The sequence below is a fragment of the Epinephelus fuscoguttatus genome, linkage group LG10 (genome assembly GCF_011397635.1).
Source record: "Epinephelus fuscoguttatus linkage group LG10, E.fuscoguttatus.final_Chr_v1".
In the NCBI taxonomy this organism is placed as follows: domain Eukaryota; kingdom Metazoa; phylum Chordata; class Actinopteri; order Perciformes; family Serranidae; genus Epinephelus; species Epinephelus fuscoguttatus.
This window is the reverse complement of record NC_064761.1, coordinates 11,842,347-11,864,495: the sequence shown is the minus strand read 5'-3', so window position 1 is coordinate 11,864,495 and position 22,149 is coordinate 11,842,347. Positions and strand designations below refer to the sequence as shown.

The 22,149-nt window shown below is 40.3% G+C and overlaps 1 protein-coding gene across 3 annotated transcripts in view; it reads left to right on the top strand.

The window, feature by feature from the left end:
* bcar3 (BCAR3 adaptor protein, NSP family member) overlaps positions 1 to 22,149 on the top strand; it is an 81,791-nt gene that overhangs the window by 36,529 nt on the left and 23,113 nt on the right. For 2 of the 3 annotated variants that reach the window (XM_049587615.1, XM_049587616.1), the window contains 3 exons: positions 2,471 to 2,666; positions 3,376 to 3,594; positions 10,259 to 10,301. In XM_049587615.1, the coding sequence (XP_049443572.1) occupies positions 2,471 to 2,666; positions 3,376 to 3,594; positions 10,259 to 10,301 (458 nt within the window). Of the gene's footprint in view, positions 1 to 2,470; positions 2,667 to 3,375; positions 3,595 to 10,258; positions 10,302 to 20,588; positions 20,996 to 22,149 lie in introns of those variants that run through there. The other variant, XM_049587617.1, reaches the window with a different exon arrangement.

The window sequence follows — 22,149 nt, the reverse complement described above, 5'->3', positions numbered from 1 at the left end:
GTGACTTCTGACAAATGCAAAGTGGCCCCATTTACACATCAAATTTTTGTATTGGAAAAGTAGAAATAGGGGAAAAGGACATTGTAGATTAATGAGCAGTTGTTGGGGAGCAAGTATCTCTGGGCCAGGTGACGGCACACTTTCACAAGCGTTATTTTTGTAGTACTGGTCTGGCTGTTTTTCTTTTTGTTCCAGTCATTGTGCTACGCTAGGTTCAACAGGTTCTTGGCACACTATCGTCTTACTGTAGATGATATCTTCTATATGATACGTTCATATCTAAGTTAAGGCAAGAAAACAAACAAATATGATTCTCAAAATGTTAGAGTACTTCTATAAAAGCTATGTATTGTTGATTGTGGGTATTCTTATTATCATGTGCACTAGTAGCTTTTTCTGCTAAATTTAATTATGTTCAGTTTGGTCATTTCTTTCTAAAATTAGTTGTTTACTCACTCTCTACAATTCACTATTAAGAACTGTTGATCATGTTTGACAGCAGGAATTAGTTTTAACCTTATCAACTAAAGACATCATTTATTTACAATCAATGTTTTAACAACATGGTGAAACAAATCCACAGCTTTGACAGCCTCTGCCTTTGAAACCAAATGATTTTTCCCCAGCAGCCATGTTGATCGCCTCCAGCACAGTGCTTTTCTTTAGAGCTGACTACTACAGTGCCAAACCCCACAGTTTCCTCTGCAGCCTACTTTGTCTGATCATTATCAGGTTGTCCAAATAGAGACACAATAACAAACACCAGCATACTTGTTCAGGTCAGATCTTCGGGTTTGATGAGATTAGAAAAAGGGCGGGTTTGTGGAATCTTGTACCATCCAGTCTACCAGCACATCTGTCAGCTGATGGTATTTTAGTTTGTACAGTGTGACTAAGTGCTGCACGGTGAGTGATTCAGAGCAGATGATACTGTAGCGTGCTGACCAGTCATCATTACACAGCAGGGGAATTTATCAAGAACCTGTCCTGTGTTTTCCATCACCGCTGACCTACGGTATCTGTCTTGTTCATCTCTGTGGACAGTAATTATATCTGCTTGTCTGTCAGCCTGACAAGATCTACCCTGTGAGTGGAAAAAAAGTTGTGTGCAGTCGGTGTTGCTTTTTCTTCACACTTTTTGAAGTCCGGAGTAGGAGCTGGTTTTATGTGCCCTGCTGGAATATAAAGAATTTTAAGCATTCCCTGATGGAGTAACATTCAGGGTTTCTTGATAAAAATACCAACTGAGGCAGAAGGTCAGAACTCTGTTCTCTTCTCACATTCACCGATAGGCAGCTGAAGTCTGGTCAAAATCTTATTGGCTTTGAGCCCAGCACCATGTAAAAACTGGCAGGGGAGAAATCTTTGAAAACAACAACTGGTGGACGGTCAGCTACATTTCTGGTCTCTTCTCCTTATTTCAGTCATTGTTATGGCATTTAGATGGCCCTTCTTGTACAGTGTGATGCTGCTCTCCTGAGGAGTTTTACTTAAAAGACATAATTGTTGCACATTTTTTCTTGATATTTCTTGTAGGAATTATTCAAAATATCTCTGGTCTAGTTTTCAAAATATCCCATGGCAATATTTAATCAAAGCAAATATAAAAAATAAAAGGTTGTGTGTATGATTTTACAATACACAATTGTTAGTGTTTTGTATTCAGTAGCATTACTTCAGCAGGGACTACATTAACCCACTAATCAGTTCAAAGTGGTATCAGGACCTTTAGGATTTGGTTTCAAAATGATGTTTAAAGCGAACAAAGTAAGTAATCACTTACAATGTTGGCAGTATTTTCCTCCTGATAAACCAGATTAGCAGTGTCCCTCTGCCCTCCTCAGTGTTCCAAGTGAAACAGAAAATCTAGGCACAAAAAGTGATGGTCAGTGTCTCCATGTGTATCCCAGTCTGACATTCTAATTTGATCACGGTATATGTTCACAGTTTTGAAGGATTTTATTACACTTAAACATCATGTACACTATATTTACTTTTTTAGAAATACATTATTATTATTATATTTGCATACATACATACAGGCATAGTTAGAATCATGCTGACACTAGTGGTATAATGTTATGTAATCATTGACTTTATTTCCCTCCAGACAGTCTATTAGTGTATAGTATGTATGCTTGATGATGTGAAAGGGTGTGTAAGCCATATGAGTGTGTTGCTGGTTGTGGGGACACCTGTTCTGTTGGATCATGTGTCATAATACTTCATGTCAGTGAGAACGTCACTGTGTTTCATGTCATATGAGTATTACACCTCACCCTTCTGTCCTGTGTTACCAAGGTTATATAAGTGAGGTCCCCTGGTTATTGTCGGTAAGCATGTTAGGTTATGTCATACCCTGTGAGGTTAATGCAGTTACTTTTCTTAATGTATTTATTTAAAGTTAAAGCTGCTGGAAAGAGAGGTCCTATCTGTCTAACTTAACATCTGTGTGTGTGTTTCTTTCCAGAGTTAAGGATGATGGCAGAGGGGCGTTTTGCCAGTCTGCCCAGGTCCCTCCATGCTCACCACACCCTGGGAGGAAGCACTGCACATCCCGGGGTCCCCTCCACCTCCCTTGCTGTCCCCAGCAGCAGCAAATGCTCCTCCAGGGGGCTCCAGGCCTCCCTCACCTCCTCCATGGACCTCCTCAGCTCCAAACCTGGGTGAGTTGGCTTACCAGCAGTGGCTCAGAGCACGATAAAAACTAGTGTTTAAAAGAAGATTGTGTCTGACTAAAACCATGAGATAAACCTGCCATTTCTTTCCAGTCTTTATTGCAAGGCAGTTCAGGTTTTAGGAAATTTAAGATTGCAATTTAACAAAATACAAATACATTTTGTGAGATTGTCAAGCAGGTGATCATAAAATAGTTTGGTTCCAAAGGGGAAAAAAATGTGAAAAATAATTCTTTGTTCTTTGATGTTACGTCTACAATAGGAAGGCCAGTTATTATAAACGACTCTTTGTGTGGACAAATCTGGTTCAAACCCACCGAACCATCATTTAAACTCCTGGGGAAGTCCCAGACTGTCCAAAAATATCATGTCAGGCTGGAACTCTAAATGACATCAAATATTTCCATGTAACGTCAAGCAGACGTAAACACAACATCTAAATATTTAAGCATCAAAAAGCTTCAATGAAGTGTTTGAACAAGTCTATACAGAGTGTAAGTGTGATGCTGTCAGAGTGTAAAGGAAAGTTTGTCTTACCTTTAAAAGATTTAAGAGAAGTTTCAAGAGGATAAAATTACATCTGGAAGGGGATTTTTTGTCAAAGTATAGAGTCTTCATAAAGGTTAAGGGTGTTTTAAATCACTTCAGTGCTTTAGTCTAATTTTTCTTTCCCCTTCCTTCATTTTTCCTCCCCCAGCCTCCCTCCAGGGCAGGGCAGCGGCCTATCAGAGCTGCCCGCTGCCTCCTACCAGCCAATTTCCATTCACGGAACATTGCCTCGTCGCAAGAGAGGAGGTGCCAATCTCACCCATGGAAACTACACCTGGGACCCCAGAGCCAATCATACGCAGCATGCCCATCAACCCATGACCTCTCCGCTGGTCCAAAATATCATTGATGAGTTTCATGGTTACAGGTAAACACATGTATAAACACACATAAATATGAAGGTTACACAAGCTCTCTGCTGAAACGGCATTTTAATATTTATAATATTTTGTCTTCGTGGAAAATGAGTGTTTATGTCACAGCTCAGTTTCCTTTTTCATGAGCATTATTTTGGCACTATTCATCTCCTGAGTCTCGCGGTGCTCTGAAAAAAAAACTACTTTATTTGAACTGTTCCTCTTTAGCATGAGGACTCAGAAAGAGAGTTCGGAGCTGGATGAAGAAAGGTGAGTCTGTAACGAGCCCTGAGGGGGTGTAGCAGTAAGCTCAACTTCAGAGGGAGCACACACAAACACACACACACCTCATCCCTCATCATGTCCTCCCGTCTTTCTATCTTTAGTGTAGAGTTACAACAGACTGTATCTGATCTAACCAGCTTTGTGTGTGTCTGTGGGTGCGTGCGGGTAGCCCCCCAGCAGTTGGGTTACCTTTGTAGGTCAGGGTGTGGCAGGACAGATCACAGATTACTGTGAGCTCTTTGTCTGCTCTCTCCATCTCTCTGCCTCTGTGCTGGATACATTTCATCCACTGCTGACATACAGCAGGACAATTTGTCCAGGTCAAATTCAACCTGAGCAGGTGGCTAAATAATGAACAGCGCCATAATCTCACTCATTTTTCACATGAGCAACTTCAGTCTAAGTTAAAGCAGCTTCTTGGCTATTGTGTCCTTCTACATCTTACTTTTGATAGTCCACAAAATAAGATGAGAGTTTCCATTGCAACTGATCCATAAAAGAAAATGACATCAAAATGCATCACCCTTTGAAAGAGACATCTGTGTGTAGCTGAGTGATTTCTGGCAGGTGGGTGTTGTCCTATATAATCAGCTAATGTTAGCCTTACTTCAAGCTGTCTGAGGATCAAAGACCAGCACTTGGTAATAATTGAATTAGCCTACTAATGGCCCCACAACTACAAAGAAGACCCTTATATGTGACTGACAGCAGGTATGAGAGATAAATCTCAGTGTCCATAGTTATTTGATCTTTTCATTTATAGACAGTTGGCTTCTTTACCTTAAGTGAAAAGTTTTGCATCCAAAAATGGTTGTTATATTAAGATTTTAATAAGATACATTTTCATTCACATAAAAATACTTGGAGTAAACCACATCTCAGCCCATCTCAGGTAATGTTTCCTTGTGGTAAGTAAGCCTGATTTAGAAAAAAACTGCAAGTTAGTAAAGAAAGAAAATCCAACATTTATGTGTTAAATACAAAGCAACCAGTTGCATTATAAAATTCCAAGCTTTTCTCCCAGCTCACTGCTGTTGTTCTGAAGCTCCACAAAGTTCACAGTTGACTTTCTATAAAAAGATAAGGGAGTGTAGATCTCTAAGGTATGTAACCACTGGCCAGTCAGTCTTGACTTTCCATTGCTCATGCTGCCAGCTGACCTATGACCCCTGACCTTATGTTGCACTGACTTCCGATTGGTCAGTTTGTCTCCCCGCTGGCCTCTATGGGCAGCTCGGCAGACCACCAGGAGAGGAGGAGGAGGGGGAGGAAGAAGGAGACAGCAGAAATAAAGAGGGGCAAGGAGCAGAGCAAAGAGTGGTGAGAGGGGGGTGGAGAAGAAGAAGACAGGGACAGATTGTTGACGTATGCAACTTTTCCTTTCATCAGTATAAATGAGCTGGTGTTAAAACCCCTCTGACATCCCCATTTATCCTTTGATTATGTTTGGATTAACTTGATCAGACCAGTAGCTTAAACCCAACATTAGCTTCAGTTGTTTTTACTCTGTATTCTCTTATAAATTGCAAAAGAGTGATATAGTAACTAAAGATCTCAACACACCTGATGATTTATTGCCCTTGTAACACTCTTGACAGACTGAGGGAGCAAAACAGCAGGTTGCTTTAGTGCTGCAAATAAAAGGGAGGACGTGAGATGAAGAGGTTCGGGGTCAACGGAAACTCACCTCCAGATATTCATAAAAGCAAACTGTGAGCACACATTGCTATTTTTGCTGTAGTAAAATATTTGAAAATGTCACAGAGATAAGCACTGGAAAGTTGGGTTAGTCTTGAATTTAAAATCAGTGATGGAAAGTGCCTGTTATTTGTACTGGAAACCAGGATACTAAGCAAGTCACTGGATGTGGTACAAATTCCTGCAAAACAGTAATTCTAACAGGATTTTGACTCTGTAGCATGTTCACACTTGGAATTGACAATAAAGTGTCACCATGCATACTAAATTCACTTGATTTGAAAGTGTACTGTTGTCTCCCACAATGCAATGCAAATAGGAAACAGAGAAGCTACTCACACATGCACTGTGTCCCAGTTTCAAACAAAATTTTTACCATATACAGTATGTACTATATCATAATTTTCATAGTGTGCAGTTTTTCGGGTTCATATACAAAACGTATTTCATAATTTTGTACTAACAGGTAAAGACTTGCTCTGACACATTTGAATCAAACTGCGATTTCGGACAGTCACTGCCAGTTAAACTTCACAAACAGATGGCAAAGAGTTAAGATTTAATATATATATTTTGTTGTTTGCTAAGGTGTTCCTGGAGCTGTTTCACAATTTGTTGTAATTTGACTTCCTTGAGCAGCTCCTACAGTCAGTTTTTAAGTATTCATACTGAGTTTTTGAGTATTTATTTTGTCACTTTTCCATTTTGGACTCCCTACATACTGAGAACCATATGTTGTACAATTTATGGAAATGGAGCACATCGCAAGCGGTGAGACGACTGCAGGAACATCATGGAAAATAGAACAACCAACCAAAAATCTAATTTTACCTCCTGCCTTACATAATGTCCTCTTAGTAGTGTACATCCAGTTCTGTACATTAATTTCTTGTATTTATTTATTTGTTGAAACCACCTGCTGAAACAATACGCTATGGTGATTAGTGTAAGGCATATACAGTAGTTGGAAACAGCTATTAACAGCAAATACTGAGTCTGTGGATCTTTTTATCATGAAAACACACTGACCTCTGTAGGCCGCCTGCAGACCCTGCATATTGCTTATGAGCTCTTTCCATTGCTCCCACTGTCGGTCTCCTACTCTCTCCCACACACACAAATATGGTGCAGTCACTCTCTAAAGCCAGTTGTGGCCGTGCTGAGCATTGTGTGGTGAAGTGCAAAGAACAACAGTAGCCAGAAAAAGACTGTGGCGAATGCTGCCTGCTTCTGCCCTCCCTGCTCCCTTGTTATTTTTTTTTTCTCCCTCACTCGCTTCCCACTCTTTCTGTCTTCGTAGCTCCGTCTGTGTGTGTTGCAGGTCAGTTTTGTGGTTCTAGAAGCAGAAAAACCCAGTATCTGATGCTGTTTCAGCAATATGGACAGAAAAGGACGAAGTTAGCTGCGGTCAGCTTGTGTAGTCTGGAATGCTCGGCCATCTCCCTCTCACCACACTTTGTTTCAGTTCTTTTAGTGCTGAAGTCCGGCGTTCTTACTTATCTGGGCAAAATAACTAACTAAATAAATAAAATGAACACCCATCAAGATTCAGGATAGAAACACCATCCTTCACCTGGCGACCTGGGTTCAACATGCTGAATCTCCATCAGCTCCAGGGCTGCCGCTCTGTTTTTGAGCCTGACTTTTGACCTCCCTGAGAACTTGAGGGAATTTCCCTCAGTCATAGCACATTTGACTACAGGAGGCTTTATATGGGTTTTGTCTGGTATGCAGTGATTCTCATAGCACCCACCTCAGACTAGAGAGCCAGGGCAGGGTTACGAGGGGCAGGTGGTTGGTGTGGTGAAGGTCTGGGGCCAGTTGGAGGTCCAGCCAACCACTGACTTTAACAAAGCAACACATGCAACTGCAGCAACTGGTCAGTGTCAAACTGAGTGTCTGTCTGATTTTAGTCTAGATTTGAGACCACAGAAACATCCTGCATTTTTCTTTCTCATTCTCCTCCTCTTCTTTATTGTTTGCCTCCTTCATCCTTCATCCATACTATGAGCACCCATTAGTATACAAAGGTAAAAATTAGGGCTATTTTCTGATGCACCAATCAGTGGCATGTTTTTATCTGAATGCCTTATCTTCATATATATAGCCCTTTATATGTACGCCACTTAAAAGTCCAATGTGTGGGATTCATAGAGATATATTAACAGAGATGGAATATAATATAATAACTATAACTTCTTTCGTGTATAATCACCTGACCTGTCTTGTTTTTGTCACATTAGATTTAGTATTTTCACTCTATATAGGGAGCATGCTTCTGCATCTGCATGGCCCTGCTTCTGCATTGGGAAAACAGAGATATTTTTTTTAATGAGAAACTGCTTCATTCAGTGTTTTTTGCTTCTTTATATCACTGGGTTCATTTGTTTTAGAGAGGGAGAGATCTCTTTGGATAATTCAACTTTTGGTAAAAACCTCCTGAAAGTCTGCATCGTAAGTTATAAGAGGAAAAAGGTTAGCACGCATAGGCTGGTGCTTGGTTAGCTGCCCGTCTCTGACATGCCAAACAGCATTGGAGAAACACTGATTTATAACGTGAAAGTGCTTTATTCAGTGATTTTACTGGTTTAAATCAGCGGGTCTGTTTGTTTTGGAGATGAGGAGACCTCTGCGGATAATTCAGCTCTTAGTGAAAACCTCCCGAATGTCTGGATTAGAAATAAGGTGAGCACAATGTAACTTATCAGAGAAAATAGTTGAGCACACATTAGCAGGTGCTGGGCCAGCGGCCTGTCTGCAACATGCCAGAAACTGCTTTATGTAGTGATTTTTACTGGTTTTAATTACCTGGTACGTTTGTTTTGGAGAAAAGAGACTTCTGCGGATTATTCAGCTCCCACTACAAACCTCCTGAACAAAGAACACTCAGGTATTTCTAAACTGGAGAAATTTTAGCTGGTTGCAATCTGCAATCCTCACTGCTAGATGCCAAAAATCCTCTTTAATCTCACACACTGGACCTTTAAGTTGTTGTTTTTTTAATGCTGAATAGACTAAATGATCAAACATAATAAAATGTACTGTATTTGTGAGTAAAGTAGTAAATATCTACTTAATTTAAAGTAAAGACAATGGCTCATTGTAATTTATCTGCGTTTTCTTTTAAAAAACACTTGATTGTGGAATAGAGGCTGTTCTGGTGAGAACTTTAGACAAAAACTGTCACAGAAGCTAATACTGTACAGAGATATAGCAAAATACCATCCCTTGATGATCCCTTACTCCTGGCACCATCCTGACAGTTGTTCAGCCAACAACCGATGTGCCCTCTGTAGTGAGGACAATTTGATGTGTTGATACACTGTGGTGGGTGTCAGGATATGTTGGATTAGGGATGTTTAGACCTGGAACAGGATCGTTTGGCTCTGCTGAGCTTCCTCGGCTCTGCACAGTGAAATCTGCAGGAGATCCCGAGGGTGATGTCGAGGCCTCTGAGCACTCCACCTTCTATGAATAATGACTATACATTGTTGTGAATGGAGGCTTCTGTTTAGTTACATAACTAAATCCCACTCATTATTTGGGGCCATATTAAACTGAGAGGGCTTAGAGCTAAACATATTTGGTTTGGTAAGTAATGGACTGTGCTAATATTCCCGTGGGAACACCAGTGTGGGCTTAAGGGCTTTAAACTACCAACCTTGCTAACGTAGTGAGGATTTGAGCTAATTACCTCCTTCACTGAGCCCCTGGCTGTAAGCCTCCTGTAGAGACAGACTCTGAGCTACGTTTACACACTCAAGTACAAATATGCAAAGCAAAGATGGAGAATAATAGTGGGGTATGCATGAGTCAGATATTCTGTAAGGAACACAGCATGACGATACTGCTGGTCAAAACAAAACAACATGCCAAAATGCAGTGCCCAAATGCTTTCTGTGTATTCTGACCTTTAAACAAAAGTGTCCAAGAAAAGTCAAGTAAAACTGGAGCTGGAAGGAGTCAAAGAAACAAGTAGCAAATGTCAAACTGCTGTCTGCTGTTGCTGAAGGAATCACAGAAAAAAGCAAAAAGAGGGGAAAAAAATGCTACTGTTTGTATGTGTGCTCTAACCTCTCTGTGAATTTGTCAGTGGACTCCGAAGGGTAGGCGTGTGGCTGCGATGTGTGTTGCTGTGGGGGGAGGAGAGAGATGGAGAGAGTGAGGGAGAGAGGCCAAGTCAGGAGTGAACATGTTTACCACTGACTGAGAGAAAGAGAGTGAGAGACAGACAGCGAGTAGGACAGAGAAAGAGAGAGACTCAGATTTAAAGCAGTTCAGTGTGAGGTTTGATTTCACTCCACTGCTTTCTTTTAGAAAAAATACTCAGGGCCGCACTGCCATTACATCTATGCCAGCTTTACAGTACAGCTGTACCTACTTGGTCTAGCATATGGCTGCAATATGGACACTTGTTTGGACTTGTGACATATATATGGACCTTTAAGACAAAGTGGCAATCCTTCACTGAACTACTATCATCTTCTAAAGAGCTGAGCAGTGTTTGAATCTCTAAAGAAGAAGCAGCATCAGCACCAGTCAGGGACCCACCTGGACTTAACACAACCAGCTCAGCAGTTTATTTGTAATAGGAACCATAAGGAGGAGCTGAAGATCAACACGCAGCAGTTTGGGTCCAGTAGCAAAGATGTGTTCACTAAACAGGACTATGTCTTTGTCTGTGTTCCCCAGGGAGCCTGCTGCCAGCCTGGACGCCACGGTGGACTATGTTAAGGTAGGAACGACAAATGTGCTTGTTGTTGATTTACAGAATATAGACAAAACTACTACAGCTGCTGTTGATACTATTACCACTAGAACTGCAAATACGATCGGGATTGTGGTGGTTATTCTTTTCATTAGACCAATGAGAATTGTTGAAGATATTTTGCCTTCAGGGCTGTGCACAGAAAGACAGATTTATGTTGCACAGAAAGCGACTTATCACGACTTATCTAACATACACAAAACACATTATATTTCCTTTCAGCCATTGTGCACATCGATCAATCATTTCCAGTATTTCTAGGACTGGTTGTACTACACAGTGATAAAAACTGTACAAACACACACAGCCACACAGTTCAGTTTGATTCAATAAAATGTCAGTGTTGTAGGTGCTGCTCTCTACATGGAGGTAAAGCTGTACCAATAGCTGTGGTATCAGTAATAATACCAGGTATTTATGGCGTCAAACATTTCACTCTGTTGTGAAAATTCTGCAACTCTAAACTAAACACTGCGTCTAAAATCTTTGCCAGGTCAATAAAGGTGTAAGTTATTAAAATGACTTGAATCCATCACCATCAGTGATTGTAATTTGACTAAAACTGGATATAAAATGATATTCAGCTGTTTCTGCGGGCTTCAATGTAAACATCACTCACAGGAGAAGTTAATCCAATTGCCTCTGGGCTACAAGGATAACACACCTCTAAATCATATGCCTGCCACCGTGCTTTGGCTGCCACACTGCTGTAAATCATATTCACACGCGCGCACACACACCACCTGCGTCCCAGCTTTAAGAGAGGTGATGACTGAGAGACGATCATTCACTTATCACAGTATCATCTAGCTTACAGATGATGTGCTTTACATGCTTTACTGTCTATATTTCTGTCTCTGTTTTGGTTTGTCTTTTTGTTTATACTCACTCTGTACAGCTTCTGCTTAAATACAAGAGGAAATTTGTGTAATATAAGGGCAACAAATACACACACACACACACACACACACACACACACACACACACACACACACACACACACACGGCAAGTATCTTGGAGCAGGTTTCAAACCCAAGTACTTTTAGAACACTGACCAAAAGGTTTTCACATAACACTGAGTATCACACACTGTCTGAAGTTATTTCATACTGCATTTCAGCCTAATTGGGGTTTTTTTGTTAAAAAGACAACATCAAATTAGAAATTAGACAGCCTTTATAGTCATTTTATTATGCAGGATGCAAAGAAATTTGGAGTGCCACTCCGAGTTGGTGCATAAGAGCTCTCACTGTTGTGAGAAAAGCTCATTTAAATTACTTAAAAAAGTGTTTAATCTAGATTATCTCTAGTTCTTAACCTAACCCCTGCATGGCCTGAGTGAAGACAGATGACCAGTCTGACAGAATTGGATATGTTGAGCAAGGTGAAGAAACACACAATAATACATCTAAAAGTGGGGAAAGAATGTTGGTTTAACCAAACAGCCAGTTTACAACTGGATACATCAGATAACCAATCAGCCTTTTAGACAACAGCTACATTTGAGGCACACTGTAACCTTTCTGATTCAGAAGCAAAGACCAGGAATGGAGAGGACATGTAGAGAAACACATTTATTTTCAGCAACAGCAGTTGAAAAGTATTTTTTATGTATTCATGCACAAGTTTATGTTCTGTTTTGGTGCTTTGAATGATACCTGACTGTACGCTTGTGTACCTTGTGAGGATAAATCAAATGCAAAAAATGCCTCGTGTGTGAGTAAAGAACAGTGGAAAGATCACATTTCCCTTTTGATTTTTTTGAGTTCTGAACCTCCTCATGGTATAAAGACCTTGTAATAACAATGTAAAGCTAAACTGTGCAAACTTGTGTCTCTTATGTATCTTATTTTGACTGAAAAATCATTGTTTTAACAGTATTCACCGTACATAACTGGATTTCAGGGCAAAGCAGCCCTACCTACACACACATATTCACATTTCTCTCTTTCACTCTTTATCTCCCCTCTTCTTCATCCCCACAACCACCCACTCCTCTCTATTTCCCATCCATCACTCCTTTTCTACATCTATTAGCTCATATGTTTGGATGCTGACACCTCAGTCTGAAAAGTAAACTCAGTCCTTCCCACGAGAACATGTGGCAGCTAACCACATGCACACACACAAACCTGGACACACACCTACACAAAAAGTACTTGTGTGTATTTCTTTGGTCAATTTAGGGTTGCGTGCAAGTGTCAACAGAGTGTGTGTGTGCTAACCGCAAATGGAGGTACTGTATCCCAGGTATTATATAATAGGTGTGAAAGTGTAGCTGTCAGCTGTGGTACTCCAGATGTGTTTGCATTTCCACTGTGGATGAAACACACACACACACACACACACACACACACACACACACACACACACACACATGTCCACGTGCACACAGACTGTAACGCACAGTACAGGTGCTCTGTGTCATATCCTGTGGAAAGGTCAAAAGTACATAAACAGTGCAGGGAGCTTTGCATTGTTAAGTGCAATCAGGCCATCAATTATGTTCAGCACAAGTGTGTAGGATGGATGTGTGCAAGGAAGGAAGTGTCTGTGGAGAACAATCGTATAAAGATATCTCTCTCATGTCTGACTGTTCACCAATTTCTCCTCATTTCAAGAGCTGTTTGATGTCTAAATTCTGCTTACAGTCTGATTAGCTGGTTCCCCTCACTGAGTGGAAGTTAAAAAAAACATCAAATTCACAATTAGGTGATTCAATGGGATGGTAAGATGGTGGGTTAGATATAAAAGATGTACTTTAAATACTGAAATTACAAAAAAAGGAGTAGAAATAATTAGAAGTACTATATTGACGGCTGCTGAGACAGCTATGAACAGATAATCAGTGATCCCCATAAAACTGCAAAGTGTTTTATTAAAGATAAAGCATAATCTCCAAGGAGTAAAATATTTGGCTTTTCCCATTAATTAGATACCAAATGCAAAAGTGTGTATATCACAGTTTACACCGTACAAAAAAAAATCTTAGGATGATCATACAAACTGAAATGACACCAGATAGAATAATGTTCCGAACCAAATGTACAACTCAGCCCAGTTGTAATGGTGCATGCATACACTGTTTCACTTCATGACATTAAAGGGTAGGAGAACATGTAGCACAGAATGCCTTGATATAATTGTTGGGAAGTTTGGCCAGATAAAAAACAGGCAGAGTCAAGCGTGTGAGAGAAACCAGGATTGGTACAAAGTTCCCACAGGATAAATCAGATAAACGTTATAAAAAGGGGTAGTTCAATGCTGCAGCAGTAAATTGAGACATGAAAGGCACAGAAAAGCTACTTTCCAAATCAGTTTCCCAATATGAGCAATAAGATCCTGTGTGAATACAAACATTTTTGCAAACATTTGACCAGTTTTGTTAATTTCAAACCATAATTTAGAAGTGTTGTATGTAACTCTGGAAAAAAATACTGAATGTTTAAGTCTCATTTCCTGGTTGTCCAATATCAAGAACTCAAAGAAACCCAATGTGCCCAAAACTTCAGTTACATGGGTCTAACAGGACGACTGAAGACTTCATAGCAAATTACCATTGTCACTTTGGGTTGGCAGTTTGGTCCGACTACCAACCCAAAGTGTCGGTGCTTGACGACCTGGGAATGAGAATCCGCAATCAACCATCTTTCCCCAGACCTAAATACAGCACCTTTAAGTTATTTGTGTTTTTTCCATGCCTCCTTTTTGGTTCGAGCACCAATTAGAGTGTAGCATCATTAAAATCAACCACTTGTGGAGTTCTTTGGTTATATTACCAGCATGGTCAATAAAATCTGATCAAAATTGTACCCACAAAGATTGACAAAACAGATAAGCTGAATTTTTGTGTGTTTACCTCTTAATAAGCAAAACATAAGGATTGTTTTTTATGAGGAGAAAGGTGGAAGGGAATTTGGCCAAATTAATCAATTCTACAGACAATCAATTCACTTTGATACTGTGGCACTATAGGTGGCAGTATAATGCACTATATTCTTTGAAAAGAAATTGAAAGAGAAAGAAAGAAAGAAAGAAAGAAAGAAAGACAGACAGACAGACAGAAAGAAAGCCTATTCCCCTGTTGATTCTCTGTAGTTGAGAATGAGCACAACTCTTTGAATTCTATGAAGGACTCTCCCTCTTTGCTCTCTCTTTTTCATTCCCACTCTGACTTGAAAACATCAGATTGCTCTACCCTCATGAGAGCGCTTTAAGAAACAATAATGCTCTGTGTGCATACGTGCGTGTGTGTGTGTGTGTGTGTGTGTGTGTGTGTGTGTGTGTGTGGTCTCGGATTGCAATAGCTTTCAACTCTCAAAATAGATGACACTTAACAGCTTACAGTGCACACAGCACGTTCATAGTTTAGTGATCAAAACATCAATTTAAGTATTTATTTACTGCAATTAATCCATGAATTATTTAATCTCCGAAAGTATAAAGGTGCTTTGAAGTGCTGGAGGAGCGCTTGAAGGTAAAGATGCACTCTGGTACACTCTAGTGGTCAAGGTTAGGTACTGCAATATGAGACAGCCAGACCCCAAAACTGTAGATGGATCAGGAGCCAGCCAACCAGTTAGAAGTCCAAACACTGGTGTGACATTCATCGGGATCATCATACCAGTCTGTCAGCAGGCCAGCATGAGTTTAAATAGCAACCAACAGCCAATCAGCTAGTCAGCCTGCTGGCCAACTATTCAGCTCTACTAACTGGCCTGCGGGTGTGTCAGTCGACCAGTCAATAAGCTACACAGTAAATCGATCATTCAGTTTGTCAGCCTATAAGCAGAGCAGGCAGCTGGCCAGCAACCCAACAGCTCACTACAGTTAATGAACAATGGTAATTTGCTATGAAGTCTTCAGTCGTCCTGTTAGACCCATGTAACTGAAGTTTTGGGCACATTGGGTTTCTTTGAGTTCTTGCGCATTGGATCATATAAAGCAAACACAGTACTTGTAGCATTTAGACAGAAATAAAAATTACAAGTGTCCTTAATTTTGAATCAGAGCTTTATACCTCTGAATTAAGAATAGGTGCCAAAAACCTGTTTTGTAAGAATCATTGTACTGTCTGTTTAAGCACTTGAACTTCATTGGATATACAGTGTAACCTCTTTTATAGCAGATGAAAGAGTCACTCTGGGTAATGAGCAGTTTAATCTGGGTCAGACTCTATAGATTAGGAGTCATGATGTAAACCATGTTGCCCTAGTGTCTCAATTCGTTGTATAAACACAGAATGATGACAGGCCTTTTTAACATCATAACTTGTGTCTTTTTGTTTGGCGAGATCCGCCTCCCACAGCGCACGATCAGTTTAAAATTCCTAGGTTTAGTTTTCGGATATTTTGTAATTGATCACATGTAGGTGAAATTATTAAGACTCTAGTCAAAATCTATCTAAATGTGCGTTCTCCCGGTATTTTTTTTTTCAGGTCCTAGTTCTAGTGAAAGATGGTAAGTTTTTGCTTTACAGAGAGGTTCAAACAAGCCTGAGTGTAAACGACACATAAAACTGACACTGTGTGGAGAAAAAGGACAGTTTAAACCTGCTCAAACCAAATGTTTTTTCCTCTTGCCATAAATTAAGTTCATCTTCCCCATGATGAGAACATTTTTAGAAACCCTTTCCAGATGCAGTGCGCTGTATACCATCACCCCTAGTCCTCCATTGTAACTTACTTAGAGGCTTAAAACACAAAACTTGTTGATTTACTGTCTCTTTTTAAGCCACATGAAATGCATTTCCCCCCTGACTATACACATTTTTATTGACATTGCGAAGGCTCATGCAGGGGAGGCGTCACGTTGCACAAATCAATATGACTGTCACCAAGATCACAGTCCATTACTGATCGATGAGCCATCCCAAGCACTCACACAGCCAGACTCACCCATGGGGGCTGAACAGCAGTGCCACTGATATTTATTCTCTGGCATTAGAACATGATGAAAGCTGCATAAATGGTACATAAGGACAGTGACGCTGAGACTAAGGCTGATATCATACCATTGATTCCTGTCAAGCAAACTTCCAGCCAGTGTCAGGATATCAGATGATGTATTTACAGCCCCTATATGTAGGATATTTACTGGATTTTGATAGAGAAGCATGAAAACTGCAGGACAAGAAGACTTAAAGTTCTGCAGTATGTTTTGCTCTTTTGTGCTTATTATTTGTCACCAGACATGATTCAAAGCACAAAGTACAACTGGAAAAGGGTATTTCTTTTTTGTTTTGAAAAAACAGAGAGAAATTATAGCTACTGTGCAGCGATGGGTCGGGTCTGGGCATATTTAGGCAATTCTGAGCAACAAGCAGAAGATTTGGAAGACATTTAGGAATTTAGCAACACAATCTGCCTTTTGCATCAGCTGAGGCTTGAACGCACAACCTCTGAGACTAAGAATCAATCTATCTCACTGAGCTAGTTAGTTAATGACAGTTCATGTGTAGCTTCACAAATTGACGAAGCCAGATGTGCAGGTTTAGCAGCCGTCCATGCATGGAAAAGCAGATTTCAAACCGCTGTAAAAAATTCAGTTATCGAAACAAAAATCTGAAAATACACATATTGCATCTAGACAGCATGGAGATGTTGGTAATTTGTTTGTAACAATGATTGATTTGCTTTATAAGTGAAAAACTGATGTTTAAATTTGCCATTTTTATATTGACTCCAATTGTTCACATTAGAGCAAAATTCAAAATGCTGTCAAAAATTCAGTTTTTGAGATAAAATTCTGAAATTTTCCACACATCATCTACCATGAATCTAGAATTTTGTCATTTTTTTCATGAACATTGAAGATTTATTTAGCAAGAATTTGCATGTATATGTTTACAGTACCAGTACCGTTTACAGTCGAACAGTCTTCAGTATTGGGCCTACAGCTTGATGATAGTTGTGAAGTTGTAGCACGTATGGTTGATTTGTTATGAATTTTCGCTTGCTGTAGCACCACCATCAGGACTATTGGCTTGAGTTTACAGCTGAGGATATCTGGCATGAAACCGGACCTTTGTGCAAAGTTTGGTGAGTTTTCACCCATGGGAAGTATGATTTCCTTGGAAGAAGAAAGAAGAAAGAAGAAGAATACCTAGGATTACAATAGTGTCCTGGCAGCTTAGCTGCCCGGACCCTAATAAGTTGTTCTGATCATCATGCTTGCTGCTACTATGCTGGACGGTCAGTCCATCACTTTGGTTCCCACTGAAATATCTCAGAAACAGAAACTATTGGATGAACTGGCGTTAAATCTGATGCAGATATCCGTGGTCCCTAGAAGACGAACTATAATGACTTTGGTGATCCACCGACTTTTCCTCTGGTGCCGCCAGCTACATAATCTTGCAACTTTATTTCCAACTTCAAACAGCTATAATCTTTATTTTTATGATAATAATATATCAAATGACAATGTGACAATGCAAAATGATCGTCCAGACCTGCAGCTCACTTGTTCTGAAGTCATGTCAGGGCATCTATGCTATAAGAGTTTATCTCAGGTCATCCACACCACACACAGAGCTTTATAATCAATGTTTAGCTGCTGCAACTTAACAACTTTGATTAACTCTCACTGCTCTCATAGTGTCATTTTCAGCCACAGCTGGCAGCTTTTTCCAACAAAAAAGCTCTAAAAAACACGAAGTACACTACCTGCTCAGCACCAAACAGAAGACAAACACAGTTTGAGACCAGCAGGTGATTGTAGTGGAACATTTAGCAGCTAAAGAGCCAGATTTTGCTGGTTGGTAGAGACCAAAAACAGAGCTAAAAGAGAGTCAGTACTGATTACATTTGCCAGAAGGCCACAAACACAACTCCAAATGAATGACAGTGTTGCTCCATATCTGCTAAATGTCTAAATAGGCAACTGTTAACTATCAAGTTCGCCATATCAACTAAAAAGGCGATTATATGTCGACTTGTTTCCGCTGCTGGCAGTCGACCAATAAAATCAGTTGTTGCAGGTATAAGACAGAGTAACCATGTAGGGGATACACATTGTTCAAACTCACAATTTCTCTCCCCTCAGCCCCACTGTACAATAAAGTATATCAAAAATAAAACATATTACAATTTTACCATTCTACATAATGGAATATGCTACCCTCCCATTTTGTCACAAAACTTGCTGAAGTTGCCGAAACAGCTCCACGCTCTTAAGTCCATTTGACAGAAACAACAAACAGATAGAAATAGAAAACATAGAACCTCAGCGTGCTGATTTCTGTCCCTCGTTGTTTTTCCAGAGCATTCCTGGAGCGACGGATGTGTGTATTTTAAGGTGGACATTTAGCCTAGCTGGTGATTTGGGGCCACTGTGGTTGGCAGTAGTGTGTGTGAGTGTGTGCGTTGCCCCAGGGAATGTTCTACATGAATTTCCTCCGTGGATCCTCAGAGAGTTCGCACTGTAATTAGTGGCTCCATTTTCTTGCGGAAGAATATTCCTTTAACTGGTTGCTGCTGGGGTGTCACCCTTAGTGTGTGTATGTGTCTTCATTGAGTATGTGGCTGTTTGTGTGTGTCCATGATGGTGCCTGTACTCTACGTATGTGCTTGTTTTTGTCCTTTTCTTTGTAGCCTGGATGCCCGTGTGTGTGTTTGTGTGTCTGTAATGCGTCTGTGTGTGTGAATTGGTGGGAAAGCTGTGGCACTTAACTACAGTGTGGGTGTAATTGCTCAGTGGTCATTAAGTAACACAAATGGTCAGCTATTTATCAGCGTCACTCTGCAGGACACACACACGCACCTCACTGGCTCTTTCCTCTCGTCTAGACACTAATGCAGCAGCATTGTACATTATTTTCAGTACACAACAGTGAGTGAACTTGCCATTTGCCATTAAATGTTTTTAGATGGTTGTTGTCAGTGTCTGGTAGCTATTGTTAGAACAAATTTTGCCAACACAGGAAGTGATTTCATTTCTTTTTTTTAGTTTGTTTGTAATAAATAGAAGAACGAGATAGTTTGGGAGAGCAGTGAAAGAACATTGGTTGAGCAGTAGATATAAAAGACTAAAGGACCATCCACAGCAAGAACGACAACTAAAACAGTAATTATAAATATATCAGATTAAAAATCGTGTCCACACCACAATTATAACAACAGCTTCACTGGGAAACAATATGTTGGGGTTACTCTCTGAGAGATTTGATGAACAAAAGAAACACTGACGGCCAATCAAAATCATGTTGATAATGGCAGATGACACTGAGACTCATCATTGAGGTTTAAAAAAAACAGTTTATAAAAGCGCAAGAAGAGGCAGTCAAGCTCACTGTCAGAGCTCAGTCAAAGGATTAATCCATCATGGATTGCAGGTGGGGTCATTCTCTTCGATGCATACTTTTTTTTAAGCCAAAATATTACGTCTAATGTACTTTGGCAGTCAGTAATGTACCTGGGCGGCCAGCCCAAGTAAAGTCTGTGTGTCGGAAACACTGAGAACGTTATCGTTCATCAGTGTTGATGCTCACAGCATTATCATTAGAGTTATATTTAGAGTTATCGCTCTTGGTGTAGACGGCCCATTAAAAACCATCCACATGAGGTCCAAAGAGATTTCATGAGTGATCTCTGGCAAGTTCAGAAACACCACAGTGACGAGTGCTCAAAGGCAAAGACAGGGAGAAAATGAGAAAATAAGTTAGGACATGAATTGGCCATTGACAAATCATTTGTCCTTTTTTAAGTAAAAGTGCAAGAAAAATAAAAACAACAAAGTTCTAGCTTCTGAAATATAGATAGAGGCTGTTTTTTTTAGTCTTCTATGATTGTAAATTTAAAAGCTTTGGTTTTTGGGCTGTTGGTTGGACAAAACCAGCAATTTTAATAAATCATAGGCTTAATGATAAACTGATAAGGCAACAAAATAGCCAGCCAATTCATGCATTAAGAAATGATGGTTAGTTTCAGCCCTGTATGCAAATTATCTCTCTTATATTTTGTGTAGATGACATATTATACATATGTAAGATGCTAAATACGTAGTTATCTGCGTGCCTATGTGTGTAATCTTCCATCCATTCATCATCCATGTGTTTTCAGCAAGAGCAAGAAAAAGACTTTGCCTCTGGGCCACTCCCAGTTAGTCTACACACCATTGGCTCGCACCAGATCACATTGGTCTTTCTCTCGCCCTTATATGGAGCTTGGGGGGGGGGCGGAGCATAAAGGGGGGGAAAGTGTGAGAAAGGATCTCCAGAGCTGAGTGAGCAGTGGAGGGTTCACTCTGTAGGGGAGTGTGGAGGAGAGAGATAGATACAGTAGTTATCCTGATGGGGATGTTGTTTCTCCTGCAGATTCTGACTTATTCTGGTTTATTAATGTCACATCTGACTACGTTGCAAATCATTTCGCTCACTGTAGTTTTTGTAGCTCTGTGATGGAAGTTTTTCTTGGAAGAGGCAAATGGCAGGGGGTTAATGGACTTGTCAGCTGGTAAAGTTACGCTTCGGATGTGTAGTCAAGGTGACTAGAGCTGGTATTCACAGCTGAAGTCAGCTGGCTGCAGACTGCAGTTGGTTACCCAGTTAGTCCTGGCAGTTAAGAAAAAGTTAAGAAGAATGTCGGAGAGATGCAACCTCAAGACCCTGACAGCAGCTCTGTGTTGCTTCTACCACAAGAACTCTGTGATCACTGCAAAGGTGAGAGTGTGTGAGCATGTATGCAGGTATTGACAGTCTTTGTTGTGTCATTGTTCATATCAATATTTGTGTTTGCACTTGTGTGTGAAATTTTGTTTGGCGAGTGTGTTTGCAAGTGCACATGTGCAGGTATTTTGTGCAGGTTGCATGCTGCAGCTTTTGTGCTGTGTGTTTCTGTTTGCCTTACCCAGTTTTAGTTTGTGTGTACATGCACAAAAGCAAATTTTGGAGATTTGCCTCCTTTCAAGGGAGCTTTTTAGGGCTCCTATAATCTGTTGTTGTTAAAAGGAGAAAACAGGAAACTGTGCAGTCCACAATGAGACACTAAAAAGGGGCATTATTAAAAAGACATAACCCCACATTGCATGGTGGAAAACAATCTATGGTAACACTTCCAGCCTGAGCGAAATCTAATCACACTGAATAGTCTTCCTCTTTCCCTCACTCTCTCTGTGAGTTGAACACTAGGCTTTTATTACTCGGACCAGACGCTCTCATAAATGACCGACTGTGTGACTGTCTGACTGTGTGAGTGTGAGATATATAGCTGGCTTCATCCATAACTAGTGCTGGTGGACAGACAGGGCAGTGTGTGATGGCAAGGGTGAGACAGAGATAGTTATAGACACAGAGGTACCAGGACGAGGGTGATAGTCCTCATGAGGATGATAAATTACTAACTTGTGATAGTTTGTCTTCTTTATGACGTCAATGAAATGTATGAATGCCATTAAGTTGATTGGATGGAGCGAGAAGCGGGGCAGCAGGCTGAGGTGATGTGGTTTGTCCCTCTGTAGATCAGCCAGGACATGGTCGCTTCTGTTCTGCTGTTAAATGTAGTCTGTATAAAGGGATAAAGGAACACACGTGTTAATGCAAGGTGTAATGCAAGTGTATGCCACACGTGTTGGGGTCTGTGAGCAAGAAGGTGATCAGATGTCATCCACAGTCACATAGATAAAAAATATGCACAGAGTGTAGTGCAGCAGTTACATTTAATTTAATGATAAATTTGCCAATTGACTTCCATTATAGCCCATGCCACTTATGATTTATAGTTAATAAGTTTAATTCAAACCCGGAGACATTAATAAAGGAAATGGAAACGCAATCAAATCTAAAAAAAAAAATATAGGCAGAAACGAATAGTTATA